The following is an 18,168-nucleotide window of genomic DNA, read 5'->3' as shown; positions in this document are numbered from 1 at the left end:
TTTCTATAATCTGCCCTTCAATTTTATACACCTCCATCAGGTATTCTACTGAACCAAACCTCAGCCACCTCCAGTCCAAACCAAGCTTATTCTGTCTTTAATCAAAAAAGTGAATCTTCCTTTTGGTACAAGGCACCAGAGATAGACACAGAATTCCAGCTGTTGCCTAAACAACATTTCTATGAAGTTGTACCCAACCATCCTACTCTGATATTCTATGCCCCCGCTAATGAAGGCAAACAATCCAAATGCCTTCATCAGCACCTGACCTACAAATGCAACCTTTTTTTTTTAGGATATTTGCATTTGCCACCTCAATATTCCATGGGTCATTCATTATGCATGACCTATCCTTATAACCATTCCAAGTCTACTCATCGGAATTAAGTTCTATTTGCCACTGTTCTACATATCTTACCAACTCTACTCTCTGTATACCCATGACTGCATCACCACCCACAGCACCAATCTGCTAATTAAATCTGCTGATGACACTACACTGATTGGCCTAATCTCAAATAATAATGACGCAACCTACAGAGAAGAAATCATCACCCTGACACAGAGGTGTCAAGAAAACGACCTCTCCCTCAATGTCGCAAAAACAAAGGAGCTGGTTGTGAACTTCAGGAGGAATGGAGACAGGCTAGCCCCTATTGACATCAATGGATCTGGGGTTGAGAGGGTGAAAAGCTTTAAATTCCTCGGCAAAAACATCACCGAGGATCTTACGCGGTCTGTACATACCGGCTGTGTGGTAAAAAAGGCACAACAGCACCTCTTTCACCTCAGATGGTTGAAGTTTGGTGAGGGCCCCCAAATCCTAAAAACTTTCTATAGGGGCACAATTGAGAGCATCCTGACTGGCTGCATCACTACCTAGTATGGGAACTATACTTCCCTCAATCGCAGAACTCAGCAGAGAGTGGTGCGGACAGCCTAGTGCAGATGAAGATGTGAACTTCCCACTATTCAGAACATTTTCAAAGACAGGCGTGTCAAAAGGCCCAAGGATCACTGGGGACCTGAGTCACCCCAACCACAAACTGTTTCACTGCTACCATCCAGGAAACAGTACAACATAAAAGCCAAGACCAACATGCTCTGGAACAGCTTCTTCCACCAGGCCATCAGACACAACTGTATTCCTATGTTGTATCGATTATCCTATTGTACATACCACTTATTATAAATTACTATAAATTGCACATTTAGATGGAGATGTAATGTAAAGATATTTACTCCTCATGTATATGAAAGATGTAAGTAATAAAGTCAATTCAATTCAAGACTAGTCAATATCTTAATGTAGCCCAAGACAATCCTCTTCAATATCAACAACATCACTAATTTTCATTCAAAATTCTGGAAGCACTCAGCACAGCAGATAGCATAATGGAAAAGAATAAACAGTCAGTGTTTTGGACCAAGACCCTTCATCAGAAATGGAAAGGAAGGGTGAAGAAGCCAGAACACCGTCCGCCCTTCCTTTCCAGTCCTGATGGAGGTTCTTCCCCACACACAGACACAAACAATGGATTCTGGTTAATTGGGACACATCGGAACATGTACATTTGGGCCCTATTAAGCGGCTGTTCCAATTAGAGGAAGTTTCAAGGAAACAGTTGAAAAAGTATTTTTTTTTAAAAACTATGTTTAAATAAGTCACTAATTATGCATGTAACATTACCAATATTACTACAGCACAATAAAAGTATTAGTTCCTAATCGTTATCGACAAGAGCAATTCATCTAGTGTACGCGGTCATGTACTTTTGATTGACTGTAAATGAACAAAAATTGCGCAGAGAACTAGTGCATATAATGGACTGGCTTCAAACAATACTTTTGACAAAATTATCTTCCAAATCTTAATTTTTATTGCGATATTCAAGATAATTGTCAATACCAAATTCTCTGTAGTTCCTAACTTGAAGTCATTAAATCATTTTATTTTCACTCCCAGCCATTTCTAGCATCTCCAAGCCTGAGTGCTTGAAACCAGTGAGCTAAACAGTCCTGAACTGTCTTATTGCTTATTTCTCACCAACAATCAGTGACAAAAATCATTGTTTTTTGAACACAAGTACACACAACTGACACTATTTAAAAACTGTTCACTCCAAGCATGTTATAGCATCTAATGGCCACATAACTGCACACAACTGCGCTAGTGGAAAACTGTTTGGCAACAGTCTCTTACCCCAATTATGTGGCACAGGCTCCCAAATAAACAAAGGAAATCCCATCCATTTTCTTGATTACTTTTTGTTCTTTAAGAATTGTTCTAAAAAGGGATTAACCAATTGGTCAATTAACTAGAATTCACTATTTCATACTATAATTTAAAGCTTTTATTATTATGCATTGCAATGTACTGCAGATGCCAAACAAATTTCATGACATATGCCAGTGATACTAAACCTGATTCTAATTCTGATTCCGGATTTCCAGCATCTGCTGAATCTCCTGTGTCACTAATTTTCATGATGTCTGTGAACTTATTCATTGTACCTCCTGCACTCACATCCAAATAAGTGAATAGTAAACACAAAATAATCTGCAGATGCTGGGGTCAAAGCAACACGCACAACACGCTGGAGGAACTCAACGAAGGGTTCCGACCCGAAATGTCGACTGATCTAGTTTCCACGGATGGCTGCCCGACCTGCTGAGTTCCTCCAGCATGTTGTGCGTGTTGCAAATAAGTGAATACAAGGGTCTCAGCACCAGTCCCTGTGGAATACCACAGGTCACAGGTACCCATTCACAAAGACAAACCTTCAGCATTATCTAAGGTCTCCTACCACCAAGCCTTAATTTTGGAACTGGTTGCCAATATGTTTTGATTCACATGGGCTTTTGGACCAGTATTACATGTGGGAACTTGTCAAAATCCTTACAAATGAACAAGTAGACAAAATCAGCTGCACTCCCCTCATCAATACATTGTGTCATCTCTTCAAAAATTTCAAATTGTTTAGCCAGAAGCCCACACAACGGCCTGCTTACTAGCTTTGATCAATTTATCTTTTTAAATATTGATTTATCGTCTCTCACATTTTTTTCAAGAACTTCTCCACCTCTGACAGATTTGTAATTGCCTGTCTTGCTCCTTTTGAAAAAAAGTTTTGACTAGTCTTTGAGACAGCTCACATTTTTGCCATTTTTTTTAAATTAACCCACCTTTTAACATACACTTTCCTCAATTTCTCCCTCCTTTTCTTCACTTTAAAAGGAAAGTAAAAACAAAACTGCTCAAAGAACTCAGTGGACCAAGCAGAGCTAAGAGTGTAAAAAGAAAATAGCCAGTATACGAAAGTGAGAGGGAAGGGCAACAGACAAGCAAAAGGTGGAATTAGACTCTGTGCATCTGCACGTGAGTGTGCGGGCACATTGGTAGGTGACAAAAGAAGCAGCTGATCTTACTTCCAGTAATAAATTTTGGGTGGCTCCCTTGAGGACTATAGGGCAATGGCAGGAAGTTATTAAAATATCAATGAGAGAATTTATCTGTAAGCAGCAACTCAAGAAATTTTTCCTATTAGAATATCAAGATAAGATATTAAGTGCTTTTAGCAAGTTAAAAATACATTTGTTAGGTCAATCACTTAATAGCCAGAAAGAAAAATAAATCCATTAGATTGTTAGGACAACAGATACTACTAGAAACAGGAAGAAGCAGAACCATAACAACTTTGGAAAAGTGAATTAATACAGTGGATTTCATTTAATTTGGAGATATCAAGACCAGTACGTTTTGGCCCAATTAAGCGGTTGTCTCAATTCGCTGAAGTTGTATGGAAATAGTCTAAAAAGGTATATAAAAAAAGACAAATTTGAGTATCAGATTGTGTATTTAAATGAAACACAGAACAAACTAGAACACTATAAATACAGTACTATAAAACTGTATTAGTTCCCTATACTGTAGTTATTGATGGAAGAATTACGTTGCTGTGCTCTCTTGATTGAGTGTAAACAAACAAAATCAACGCAAACACCTAGTGCAGATAATCTTCATATAATGCTGTTGACAAATGCATCCTCCAAATCTCCATTTTCACTGTAAAGTTCAAGATGATTCGTAAATACCTCCAAATTCTCCATAGTTCCTAACTTGAAGCAGTGAAATCGTTTCATTTTCACTCCAGGCCATTTCTGGCGTCTCTAAGCCTGAATGCTTGAAACTGCAGTCAGCAAAACAATTCTGAATTGTCTTAATGCTCATTTCTCACCAACTATCAGTGACAAAAATTGCTGCTTTTTGAACACTAAAAACTGTTCACTGTAAACACGGTGTAGTGTCGAATGATCACACAGTGTATATGCGTCTGACACTAGTTAGAAACTTCTCGGCAACAGGTCAGCGGCATAGTGTCCTAAGTAAATGAAGGGATTCCCAGCTAGCTTCTCAATTAGTTTTGTTCTTATAAGAGTTATCATAAATAAACAGCTGCCTCGATTAACCAAAGGCTCCATTCACCGCAATCCCCTGTATTTGAAAACTCAAACTTAAGGCCATGGTGAAAGATCATGCACACAGGCACAGAAATATAGAGTTTGGTTTGACCTACCACATCGGCTAAATACTTCTTTCTTGAAGATATAATCCTGATCACATCATTCATAAACCCCAAATAAAGGCACAGTTGTATTAAACATTCAGGATCAACTATTTTTCTATGAACCAAGTGGAAAATTCTGACAATCCAGTTTGTTTTTTTGTTCTTGACCAGGTTAACAACCTAACAGACCCCAACTAGGTTTTCATCTTTTAAAATACTACGTGTACTGTTTAAAGATGCTCTTCAAGTATTAATGAACTAATAACTAGAACAGCCTATTTAGCTCTCTTTAGCATGTCATGCCATTTAATGAAATTATTGCTGATCTGTGACCTCACTCTAAAAGTGCAATTTTTAGTGCCATAAGAAACAATTTATGATTTGCATTTTCACTGCAGACAGCCATCATCTTCAGAGCTGCTTCTTTCTTATCTTGTACCCACCTTTGGCAATGGCAAAATGAAATGTTAGGAGTTCGAGTTACAGGTGTGAATGTATGGTGGCAGAAAACCTAATCCTTGATCTTAATTATTTGAAATTCAAGGCTTAAGCATATTAATAAATTATTCATCCACCAGGCAGCTGTGATCTTCACTCTCTTGAATGCAACAGACTTGGACTAACCTGCATCAGGCACTAATTTTGTACTGGTGATACACCACCACCAAGGTCTCTGAAACTTCTCCAAACCAATATCAATGTTCTCTCCTAGCCAACATCACCCTATGGCCCTAATTAAATTCAGTCTAGTGGGCAGACCACAGTATTTACGTGCATGATGTCAAACTAGCAAAACAGATGAACTCTTCCCACAAGAGGATATTACTTTGTGGGCAAAGAGAAAGATTCAAAAGGTACTCTCAAAGGCTCCATGGAAAAGTATCTCCATCAGCCCCTAGGAATCTACTCAAAGTGGAAAAGGAACATTTGGAATGCCAATTAACTTAGAGACTACAGGCCAGGAGCATACAGAGGCTATGTAAACAGCAAACAGGCAACACTATCTCAAACTACACACGCATATATCCCATCAGATCCGCCTGATTAATCTGTGGTCAAGTCTGCATGTACCATTAGTCTTATCAGTCACTTAAAACTGATGGAACCAGAGTGGAAACAAGACATCCTCGAGCCTGAAAGACAGTTGCATTTTGCCTATCTTGCCAGGGTGAGACTTTGACACTAAAGCACCCATTCTCAGATATCCCACCTCTCCCGGAACTTCCGGGAGTCTCCTGCATATTAATAGTGGCTCCCTGATGCCCACAAATTATATACAATATCATGGAAATCAATTTTTTTTTGAGAGCGAGCGAGAGAAAAGCAAGAGAGAGCACGAGAGCGACCACGAGAGACCGCGCGTGAGAGAGAGCGAGAGTGCGCGAGCGGGAGCGAAAGCAAGCGAGAGAGAAAGCGAGAGCGCTTAAGAGCACGCAAGCGACCAAGAGAGAGAGAGAGCGCGCGCACGCCATTGCAGAGTGTTCCAAAAAAAAATAAAACGTACATCACCCCAGACTACACTAAAGTGTACCCCTGCCTAATAGGGGTCAAAATAATGACAGTGTTGCTCGCTGCATTGTTTGCAACAATGACTCTTCTATTGCCCATGGTGGGTTAAGACTGTAAAAGACATGTTGAGGTGAGTTTAAACGCAAACAACAGGAATTCTGCAGATGCTGGAAATTCAAGCAACACACATAAAAATTGCTGGTGAACGCAGCAGGCCAGGCAGCATCTCTAGGAAGAGGTGCAGTCGACGTTTCAGGCCGAGACCCTTCGTCAGGACTAACCGAAGGAAGAGCAATTCTTCCTTCAGTTAGTCCTGACGAAGGATCTCAGCCTGAAACGTCGACTGCACCTCTTCCTAGAGATGCTGCCCGGCCTGCTGCGTTCACCGGCAACTTTTATGTGTGTTGCTTGAGGTGAGTTTAACAGGTGTCATTCGTTCATTAGCATAGCTAACATTATTTAAACTAGCTGGCTGGCTGCTAAGGAGCTACTCTATTGCAGACATCCCACCTCTCCCGGAAGTCTCCCGCAAATTGATGGTGCTACCTCCCTTAAATGAGTTTTTGCAGGGTGGGATGTCTGCATTCTGGAAGCCAACGACTTTATTTTTGCTATGAGTTTTTTTTTGAAAGGAAAAGAGAAGAATAACAATTAAAATCAAGTTTAACTGCATGAATCAATATTAATGTAGTTCAGTGAAGAGTTTTTAGCATCAATAATCCCAAATAATTTTCTCATTTAAAATGCTGGAGGAACTCAGCAAGACAGGCAGCATCTATGGAAAAGAGTACAGTTGACTTTTCAGGTCAAGACTCTTCATGAAGGATCTCGGCCTAAAACATCTACTGTGCTCATTTTCATAGATGCTGTCTTGCCTGCTGAGTTCCTCCAGCATTTTATATGTGTTGCTTGGATTTCCAGCATCTGCAGATTTTCTGTTGTTTGTAATTTTCTCATTTTCCTTCCTTTAAGCCTTGAACACCAGGGTCTCTGTTATTATCTACTTAACTAAGTACACACAAGATCTCCAGTCTATGGCTTTGTACTATGCTCTGCACCTCTGCATTTATCCACTGTCTAACGAACTTGACTAAACAAAGATTGCACAAAGCAGTATCAAAATTTTTCAGATGCTTCCTTGGTAACATAAGAGTAAAATTTCTTCAGCTTGAAAAGAAACAAAAAGAATTTTGAAAACTGATATAGAAATTACTGCTGAGGATCAAGGATTACGACTTATGAACCAACATCTCACAATTCTTCCTGTGCACTCTAAAGATATTAATTCTACAGAATTTAGAGAAAATTAAAACATTTAGGTCAGACAACATCGCTCAAAAAGTAAACATAACAACTCAGACTAACAAGCTTTCATCAGAACTGCCAGTCAATGATCTTTCATCAAAACCAAAACACTGTAGACGCTAAAATTCCAAAATAATGTTCACCAGCCAGTGAAGCTGATGCATTTCCCCTTCCTAAACATTGCCTGACTTGTTATGTAATTCTAGCACTTTGTTGCATTTCATATTTCCAGCAACAGCAGTATATTTTGCATAAAACAAAATTACACTTTGTGGTGGCTTTCCACAATCAAAACCCTCAGCATAATTTTAGTTTTGCTCTCCACACAAGAGCTAGGTCCAACAACACCTCAATATGCAATAAACACAAGCAGCTGAAAGGACATATCAAATTATTCATATAAAAAAGTGAGAAAACAAGATGTATAAACCAATACACAGTAGGGCGTCCGTGCAAGGACAGCATGATTTAAAATTCTATGACTCTAAGAATTATATGCAACACTAGTAAGGCTGCAGCTAGAGTACTGTGTATCATTCTGCACATCATATTAGAGGTAATGATGCAACTCTGCTACAGAAGTTGCAGAAGATCTTTTACAAAGTTGCCTAGATTGGAAAACTACATATGAGCAAAATTTAGACTAGCTAGCATTGTACTTTGGAATTGAAGGAGCAGACGAGTGACTGCATTAAGATGAATAAAATTACAAATAGTTTAGACTAGATAAATAGAAAAGAACCCCTCATCCTTCTCCAAGCGCATGATTGAATGAAGGACATATTTAAAGTAATTGTTAGAAGGATTAGAAGGGACATGTAGAAAAGTTATTTTTACCCATATGACAATTGAGGTGTAGATCTGAAAGGATAATGGAATCAGAATCAAGTTTATTATCACCAGCATGTGACATGAAATTTGTTAACTTAGCAAGCAGCAGCAGTTCAATGCAATACATAATCTAGCGGAGAGAGAAAAAAAATAATAAATAAAATAAAACATAATAATAAAGTAAATCAATTACATATATTGAATAGATGATTAAAAATGTGCAAAAACAGAAATACTGTATATAAAAAAAAGTGAGGTAGTGTCCAAAGCTTCAAAGTCCATTTAGGAATCAGATGGCAAAGGGGAAGAGGGACATGTTTGGCACAACTTTGTGGGCCGAAGGGCCTGTATTGTGCTGAAGGTTTTCTGTTTCTATGGGAAGAAGCTGTTCCTAAATTGCTGAGTGTGTGCCTTCAAGCTTCTGTATCTCCTACCTGATGTTAACAGTGAGAAAAGGCCATGCCTTTTGGAGGCAGAAACCTTATTCATATTTAAACAGTATATGGATGAATACCTTAACAGCAACGACCTGTAGCACTGCCAGCTTATTGTTGGATGATTGGATTAGGTCGTGCAGCAGTTATTCAACCAACATAGTTGTAATGAGCTGAACATTGTAAATTTTCTGTGGTTCTTAGGGTGACCACTAAATAAATGTTGCAAACAAGCACTTCAGAAACAGAAATGGAAGGTATTATTTAATATATATGGAAAACATAAAATAAAAAAACAAAATACCACAGAGACCAGAAACCTGATCATTGACATGAACCTTTAATTATCTCTCTCTCTCTCTCATCATATTTGGCATAACATTTCCAACTTACTGCATAAAACAAATTAATTATACAACATAAACTAATATATCAATATTATAAAAATAGGCACAATTTAGCTTTCCCTTAATGAAATCTCCAACATGTTAACTTGTTTCTCCCTCCTCAGGTACTGCTCAACCTACCAAGTGCTTATTACTAAGTAGCTGATCTGATAATAGAAAGATTATACAGACATGGTATCAACACAGGAAGTGAGAATAAGCAGTGCTTGGAGTTACAGAATAAGCTAATAAGCAAAACTGGTGTTCTTGGAACTAGATTCAACATGGCTTTGAGACAAAATAATCTATAACCATGGTCCAAAAGCAAACACAACTGTCCTCTCTGTATGGGCTATTTTCTTCAAACTCTCAAGGCATCAGTAGCTTGAAGTAAATGAAGAGACGCAGACGATGGTACTAACAGAAGATGCCAGCAATCCTTAATTCAATCAATGGCAGCATAGGATGTTCCCTATGACTCATCAGTCAAGAGACAAAATTGTCCAAGACCCACTTTTTCTCTGGCTCAGTCTAAGCTTCTCATCTCTAATGTTTGTGTTTTGCTGACAAACTATATATCAGCATCCAAAAATATGCTTATATAGTATGCTGTTTACTTTTTAAATGTGCCATAAATGCACTTATTATTTGTTACTTTATTTGCGGTAACATTACTTTATATGTTGTGCATGTGAGTTATACGTACTGTGCCGTGCATGTGAGTTATACGTACTGTGCTGCGCACCTTGTTCTGTTTAGCTGTATACATGCTGATGGTTGAATGACAATAAACTGAACTTGAACTTGTAACAACTTGAAGTAATACAGGGAATGTCCCAAGTGCTTGACAGGATTTGAAGTTGAGAATACATGGGAAGATGTTATAACAAGAGGCAAAATTTTATCCAAGCTTTTAAAAAGGAGAATCTTTAAGGGAGACACATGGAAGTGAAACATAGGGCTATCAGAGAGGGCTTACATAGTCAAATGCATAGTCACTAATGATAAATCAAATTAAAACAGATATTCAGAAGTCCAGATTGAAATTTTTAAATATTAACATTGCCCCAAAGGGTGGCTAAGTTCACAGAAAATTTGGATGATCATTCTAAAATTGAGGTACAGATACATGATGTGCCAATGGCAGCCAGTACTCTTACCTTGCTAAGAAATTAATAAGGTGCATAGATACATTAATGGGCATGAGACAACAGTGTCGATTTGCCAAGCAATGAAGATAAACTAGAATTATCTCCATTGATCTCAAACACTGACCATTACTGTTTAAGCAGAGAAAAGCAGAATCTGAGATCTGGCAATAAGTAGCCACCATTAATGTTCAAGTCAGCATTGTTTGCCCTTAATATTTACTCATGGAACAAAAGGGCCTTTCTACGGAAATAGTCCTCATTTAGCTGTGAAGAACGCAGTACAATCATGTCATTTGCAATAAAAGTACTAATCATAAACAAAATCACAATCTATGAGCAAACCTAATACCATCAACCAACTATATACATCACAGTACTAAATGGTACTATAATTCTTCAAAAAGAAACACCGCAATACACTCAGAAGACAATGCTGATTCAGACAACTCTTCAATATCTGTTGTTAGCAGAAAAACTTCTCATTCACAAGCAACATGGGGTTCTTATTACTATATTCATTACTCTAGATAAATCAATGGTTTCATTATTAATATTTTCTATATTAAAGAATTTGTCTGTCATAGTTCAGGAGAAGTAATCCCATATCACATTGCTGCTAATAGTCCAAACTGACACTTAATGCACCAATCAGTGGTGCTATATTTTAGATGAGATATTGAAACATTTTAATACAATAAACCACCTTAATACAAATTAATAGCAAACAAGTATTTTTGATGTACTTAAATTAAGTGGGTCAACAGAATCAGAATAAATAGCATAACAAAATTATAAATTAATTCATATTTCACATGCTAAAGTGAAATTAAAATCTAAATTAGAATAACATGATACCAATCCTCAACTATTACCTACGAATTTATATTTACTATGCAGTAGAATAGTGGAAGGCATTCTTCACTTAATTCTAAAAGGTTGGGCTAAATTAAAATTACTGTGAAGGGAAGTTTGACTCGAAGAATGACACTGTCGAAAAAGAGTACCAATGGCACAGCAAGACCTGAGAATAACTGTAGACCCGAAGGCGATGTAAGAAGAACGAGAAATCAGTTTGACCACAGTCACTAGATTACTGTTCGCATTAACGGCACGAACGCCAAAGTAATAGAGGGACACATACCGCAAGAGCGCTTATGAAGAAAATCCGCTGCTTAAAAAAAAAATCATATCGTAAAAGATCAACATTTTCGACTTGTCATCTTCATTGAGTGAATTTGCTCCGGCGATGTTTGCACGAAATGCTAAAACAAAACTTACACTGTACACTAAAGTTTAATTCCACTTTATTAGAACATGCAAGTCAATCGCAATGCACGCATTGCCCCAACCTCATCTTTCTATGAAACTAATACCCTCTCGGGATACAGGTTGATGGCTGGATTTCACTGAGGATTATAGACTGAAGGTATCTTATCCCACAGCCAAGTAAGCACGCTGAAATTTCCATGTAAATTTTACTGGCGCCTGTAGAATCCCATTCTCACATTACTGTGCTTCAGAAACACAGTACACTGGAAGCTCCCAGTGCCCTAGGAGCTACCTCAGCTGCTGCCAGGGCCGGCTCGACCACGGGTGAGAAAGAAAATAAAGAAAAGCTCGATCACGGCGAAGAGGCATTCCGCACTCGCAGACCGGCGAGGGGGCAGCGCTAGTTCGGGGCTACCGTGTGCCGCTGCCCCACCTCGGAAACACCGGCATCAAGAGCCGCTTTCCAGCCAGGCCACCCAGCCACAGCCGGAGAGTTGAAGGAGAGGCAGCGCGATGGAGAATGAAGTTAAACTCACATATCTTCCCCCTCAAGCTCTGTAATATGCGAACCGCTTCATCTTCTTCCGCCATGACTCCCTCCCAACGATTGCCTACTGTACATCTTGCGTCCCTCACATCCGTTGGCGGGCGTTCTCTCTCCGGGGGGGGGGGGGAGGTGAAGGGGGCGGGGCCCTACTCCACTCCGCCTCTTCCCATTGGTGCAGCTCAGGGCCCGGCGTGTGCCTGGAGCGCGTGCTTTCTCTGCCAGGCCGGGCCGGGCCGGGCCGGGCCGGTGCGACCCGAACGTGACGTCACCGATCCCCGACAAATTGAAACGGACGTTAAGTACAGTACTGCATGTTGTGTCGGAAATCCGAAACAAATCCTCCCCCGCAAACCCGATTGCTGGAAATGTTCGGCATCCGAGGAGGGGGAAACTCAAGTTACCATTTCAGGAAGGGGATCCACTGAATATTTCCAAAATGATTCGTATGTTTACGCGTAGCGCGTGTGGAGTGTTGCCTGCGGAAGTACCAGCTTTACGTACATAAGAATTAAACAAAACCGTTCCTACTTTCCATAGGAGGAATAAAATACATTAAATACTTGGAATAGCTTCTATGCAAAAGAAGGGTGATGGTGACCTACGTATGTTTTGTATTTGATTAAAACAATGTGCTCACGGTTCCTAATAGAGAGCTCATTATCATTTCGGTGAAGGCGCTTAACCCTTCTGTGATCTGTATTTCACACAATCATTGAGGAGGATGTACATTCAAGATTCACTAAATATTTGTACCTAAAAATCTGGGTGCTGTATAAACAGGTGGCTTTGCGTTTGGAAGAGTTGTCTTTCAGTTAACACATAAACCCAAGCAGCATTTGCTCTCATACTGATACAGATTTTGTCTCACTTTTTGAAAAAAAATGTGATTTATTATGGATATCCTCAATTCCTCAGTGAAACATGAGAAATAGAAACAGGAACAAGCTGTTCACTCCATAGAGTGGCTAATTTTTTTTTTGCTCAGTGCCACTTTCCGTCCTATCCCAGTACTGGTTGATTCCCGGAATACAAACAAAATATTAAAACAGAAGATATGGTCATTTTAATATTGCTGTTCATGTATGCAAATTGCCTACATGCAAATATTGTCGGAATACAACAGTAACTATACTACCAATGAAGTTATCTGGCCCTAATGTTCTTTGGAGCATCTAGAAAGGAATGTTAAAGGTGTTAAAATGCCACTTTTAACATCTTCCATTCCAGAGGCGGGGTGGCGCGGTGGAGATACGTCCCTACCAAAGAAGGTGTAAGGCGCACCTTCCCACCGCTAGCCTGCAGGTCACTCAGTTCAGGTACAGCACTCGCTTAGTCCCCTGATCGTGAAGCCACGAGAGCAGCCTGCGGATGGTGGTATGAGCAGCTGGTGCACATCACAAGTCCTGGTTATGTGACCACTGACACCAGGCAGACAATCTCTGAAGAGTATTGATCCTGGCTGGGTCACCCGTCTTGTAAAGGCCCTGCCCAGGAGAAGGCAGTGGCAAACCACTTCCATAGGAAAGTTTGCCAAGAACAATCATGGTGAAAGACCATGATCGCCCACATCATACGACACATAACGAGGATGACGACTCCAGAGTACAGAGCAAATTAATCATCTACAAAATGGTAAAATGAAGCCATAATTTTTGATAAGAATATCAGAAATAACAACCACAGTATGCTGATATGCTACGCCCAATCTAACAGCCTTTTAAAAGATTCTCTTAACAGAATGTTTAATCATGAACCATTTGTGATTTTAATACTCTGTAAGTGACTGTAATAAGCAACACACTCAAAATGCTGGAAGAACTCAGCAAGTCAGGCAGAACCTACGGAGGGGAATTAACAGTCGACGCTTTGGGCTGAGTCACTTCATCAGGACTGGAAAGGAAGGGGGCAGAACCTCAAGTAAGAAGTGGAGGAGGGGGAAGGAGTACAAGCTAGCAGCTGACAGGTGAAACCAGATGAAGGGGAAGGTGGTCAATGGGGCAGGGGAGATGAAGTGAAAAGGTGGGGGTGAATGGTGTAAGAGGTATTGTTCATCCATCGTCGTCGTCCATAACGATCTCGACACCATTGATGGTGTCGAGACTAGTGCATGATTTGGATTTAAGTAAGGGAAAGTTGCGCAGTGTCAGCCTCACTCTCTCTTCCCAATTCCCATCTGGACCCAGTGGCAAGACAGAATTGAGACGGCTGGAGGTGGGACTAGGCGCAGCAGATGACCAGGATGTCTTCTGTGTCTTGTTGTGCTCTACACATTCCACGACGCTTGCAGAGACCGCCTTCTTGACCGTTGGACCTTCAAAGAGGTAAGGAGCTAAAGGAGGAGGAATCTGATAGGGGTGGAGAGTAGACCATGGGAGAAAGGGAAGGAGGAGGGACATGAGTGGGAGGTGATGGAGAAGAGACGAGGGGAGCCAGAATGGGAATAGAAAAAGAGAGAAGGGGGAGAAATTACCAGGTTAGAGACGTTGATGTTAATGCTATCAGGTTGGAAGTTACCCAGATTAGAGTAAGTTGCTCCTCCAACCTGAAGGTGGCCTCATTGTGGCCGTTGAGGCAGTCGTAGACTAACATGGTGGAATGGGAATGGGAAGTCAAATTGAAATGAAAAAACCACCAGGAAATCCCAAATTTTCTAGCAGATGGAGCGAAGGTGGTCGACCTTCCCTCAATCTATGTCAGGTCTCACCGATGAAGAGGAGGCCACCCTAGGAGAATTGGATACAACAGACAACTCCAGCAGACTTGTGAGTGAAGTGTCACCTCACCTGGAAGGATTGTTTGGGGCTCTGCATGGCGGTCAGGAAGGAGGTTTTTGGGGCAGGTGTAGCATTTGTTCCACTTGCAGAGATAAGTGCTATGAAGGAGATGGGGGGGGGAGGGACAAGAGGACAATGGAGTCATGTAGAGGGCAATCCCTGTGGAAAGCAACGAATGGGGTTGGGGGTAAAGGTGTGCTTAGTGGTAAGATACTGTTCATAATAGTATAGGCTACAGAGAATAATGTGATGGATGTGGAAGCTCATGAGGTGGTAAGTAAAGACAGGGAGAACTCTATCCCTGTTATAAACTGTTTGGTATAGTGAACGAAGCTAGTGGAATATCCCAAATGTTTTACTGTATATTTTATGAATATATTTATATTTTGAGCAAAAAAAATTGAATGTACCAGCAGGAATAGACCATTTGATTCCACCAAATCTGTTCAACAAAATCATCCCTGACCTTTCATCTCACCCACCATTGTCCTGACCTGTCCACATATCCTATGATCCCTTGAAGTCCAGAAATCCCCCTTCTCTATTTTGCCTGCCTGACTTTTCACATCACTCAGAAATAAATATTTCCAAATATTCTCTGCTCGTTGAAAGCGAAAGAGAGAGGGTGTTTAACCTAAAGATTTAATTCTGTTTCTCTTTCTAATGGTGTAGCCTGATCTGTAAAGTGCTATCTATTATTTCAGCTTTCCAGCATTCACATTATATTATTATAAATTAGATATAAAATAAATATAATTATTTTATATAATTGTAAATTATAATTTTGATTATAAAAATTTAAAATATTTCATTGTGAAATATCTCAATGGAAACTTCACTGGGTTCACTTACAGCGGAAGTTCATAAGTTCTTGATGAGTAAAGGATTAGGAGAGAGGAGACTGCCCTTTTATCGCTGGTAAGATTGCTCTGCTACGGAGAGGGAGAATGTTCCTCAGGTTTTCTGCATTTTGGATGTGGACTTGGACTGTGGACTTTTTTTCAGTCTTTTGGTTTTTTAGTATTCTGTGTTTTCACCCAAGCTTTCTCATTTTCTTGTGTGGGGGAGGGAGAATTTGAGGTCAATGTGCCTGTTCCATTTTTGTTCTTTTTTTTGTGCAGGGAGGAAGGATTTGTGGATTGATGATCATTTTCTTTCTTGGTTTCGTGGCTACCTGGAAAAGAAAAATTTCAGAGCTATATACTTTGATAATAAATGATCCTTTGAACCTTTGGATCAATGGTTACACTGTGGTAAACCATATATATATGTTGTAACTGGGTTACCTGTCTGGACACGTCCCTCTGCTGACTGCCCCTGTGGCTCCTCCCACAGACCCCTGAATAAAGGCGATTACGCCATTGCTCCTCCTCCTCAGTCCAGGGGCAGACACTCAGCATGAAGGTCACGTCTTACTGCGAATAAAAGCCTTTCAGTATTTACCCTGCTTCCAGTCTTTTGGAGTTATTGAAGGTGCATCATACACGGAGAAGGCAGGAGAAGGAGAAGCATAATAAATCAGCCATGATGGAATGGCAGAGCAGAATCGATTTGTCAAAATGGCTTAATTCTGCTCTTATGTCTTATAAAACTCGCAACATAAGTGTTTGAATTGTAGCAACTTCTGTGCATTGCAGTCTGAATCAGAAATCTGAGGGATTGTTGCAGCATCTTTGGTGGGAGAATGTAGTAACTGTTTGACAGCTATAGAACAATAAGAGATCCTACAAATTTTGGAAATCCAGAGTAACACATACAAAATGCTGGAGGAACTCAGAAGGATCTATGGAAAGGAATAAAGAGTCAACATTTCAGGCCGAGATCCGTAAAGGGTCAAGAAACATCAACTCTTTATTCCTTCCCATAAATGCAGCCTGACCTACCTTTTAGTGCTTTGACATTCACAGAAGCAGTTTCAATTGTACATTCAGCTCCTAACCAGGTTATAACCATCTTATATCCGGCTCATATATGCCACTGAAAGTTTAGGAGATTGGCTGGATGAACTTGCCAGCTGCTTTTTGGCTGCAGGCACCTTCTGCGTTTCTGATTTGTTCAGTTTCAGATTACAAACAGTTCACAGGAACTGAACTCTGCCGCAACCTAGGGAGAACCCAAATAAGCATATTTGATTTTTTATTAATATCCACATATATATGTATATTTAGTGTATGTTATTTGAAAGTTGTTGACATAAATTGTGGTGTCAAAACTAAATAATAAATACCACTTTCAATACACAATGTAGTTACAAGATAGTATATAGTATTCAGATTTTTTAATATGCATTTTTTGTGGGTGTAAGTGTGAAAAAGAGAAAGAGACTACCTTGAGAAAAGTAGGTCAAACAGGCAGAAAATAATTGGGAATTGGATTTAAAAAGCACTGGGAGAAAAGGATTGTCTACTTGCTATTCTAATGAGGTGCTGTTATCATTAATTCAATACCTCAAGCCAAACTGCAACTGACATATTCATCCTGCCAATCTCCTAAATGGTCAGTGACATTTTTGAGACAGACATGAGATGTGTATTTATCACTCAGGTAGGACCTGAATTTACATTTGAAACTGCTTTTGTAAATGTCAACAAACACTAAATGCTGGAGGAACTCAACAGGTCAGGCAGCATTTATGTGAAGGAATAAAGAATTGACGTTTCTTGACTCTTGAAGTGCCTCTGCCTCAAATGTCAGCTTTTTATTCCTTTCTATAGATGCTGTCTCACTTGCTGAGTTCCTCCAGCGTTTTGTGTGTGTTACTCTGGAATCTTTAAAGCTCTTTCGGTTTTGTTGATTCCAGCATTTAAGGGTCATATTTCTATTCTTCCACATACAAAGGTATCTCTGTATGTACTTATGACCGCAAAGCATAAAGCCCGTATTTCCTGCCCCAGGTCAAGGTCAAATATATCTCACAGAGCTAGAGTCAGGCAAAGGGAGACAGGGGGTGGGATGGTCCAGCTCACATAGAAAACTAGAAAATGAGTTTCTACCCAGAGAGTTGAAGGAACTCAGGTTGTAATTTAAATGCAAACCGTTCAGAATAATAAACTCTGGATACACCAAATCTATATTTGCTTACAGGTAAATGGATCAAAGGTTTGAATAGGAGTCTTGTGGAGGCCACACTCTGGATTTCTACAACCTTCAAAGTCCAAAGTAAATTTATCATCAAGGTACATAACATGTCACCATATACAACCCTGAGATTTATTTTCTTGTGGGCATCCATAGTAAATCCAAGAAACACAATAGAATCAATGAAAGTCCACAGCCAACTGCCAACGTGCAATAGATGACAAACTCTGCAAATACGAAAGAGAAAATGTAATAATAAATAGGAAAATAAGATGATAAAACTTCATTTGTCCCAAAGAAATTTATTGTTGCAAGG

General features: G+C 39.8%; 1 protein-coding gene across 1 annotated transcript in view; it reads right to left on the bottom strand.

Moving 5' to 3' along the window:
• The window catches only part of rasa2 (RAS p21 protein activator 2), a 172,582-nt gene extending 160,337 nt beyond the window's left edge, over positions 1 to 12,245 (bottom strand). The window contains exon 1 of the mRNA XM_072255071.1: positions 11,990 to 12,245. Within this exon, the coding sequence (XP_072111172.1) occupies positions 11,990 to 12,044 (55 nt within the window). The 5' untranslated portion in view covers positions 12,045 to 12,245. The remainder of the gene's footprint in view (positions 1 to 11,989) is intronic.
• Between the last annotated feature and the right edge of the window lie 5,923 nt (positions 12,246 to 18,168).

The sequence above is a fragment of the Mobula birostris genome, chromosome 4 (genome assembly GCF_030028105.1).
Source record: "Mobula birostris isolate sMobBir1 chromosome 4, sMobBir1.hap1, whole genome shotgun sequence".
Classification (NCBI taxonomy): domain Eukaryota; kingdom Metazoa; phylum Chordata; class Chondrichthyes; order Myliobatiformes; family Myliobatidae; genus Mobula; species Mobula birostris.
Note: the sequence above shows the minus strand (reverse complement) of the source record. Positions and strands in the feature narration are given on the sequence as shown.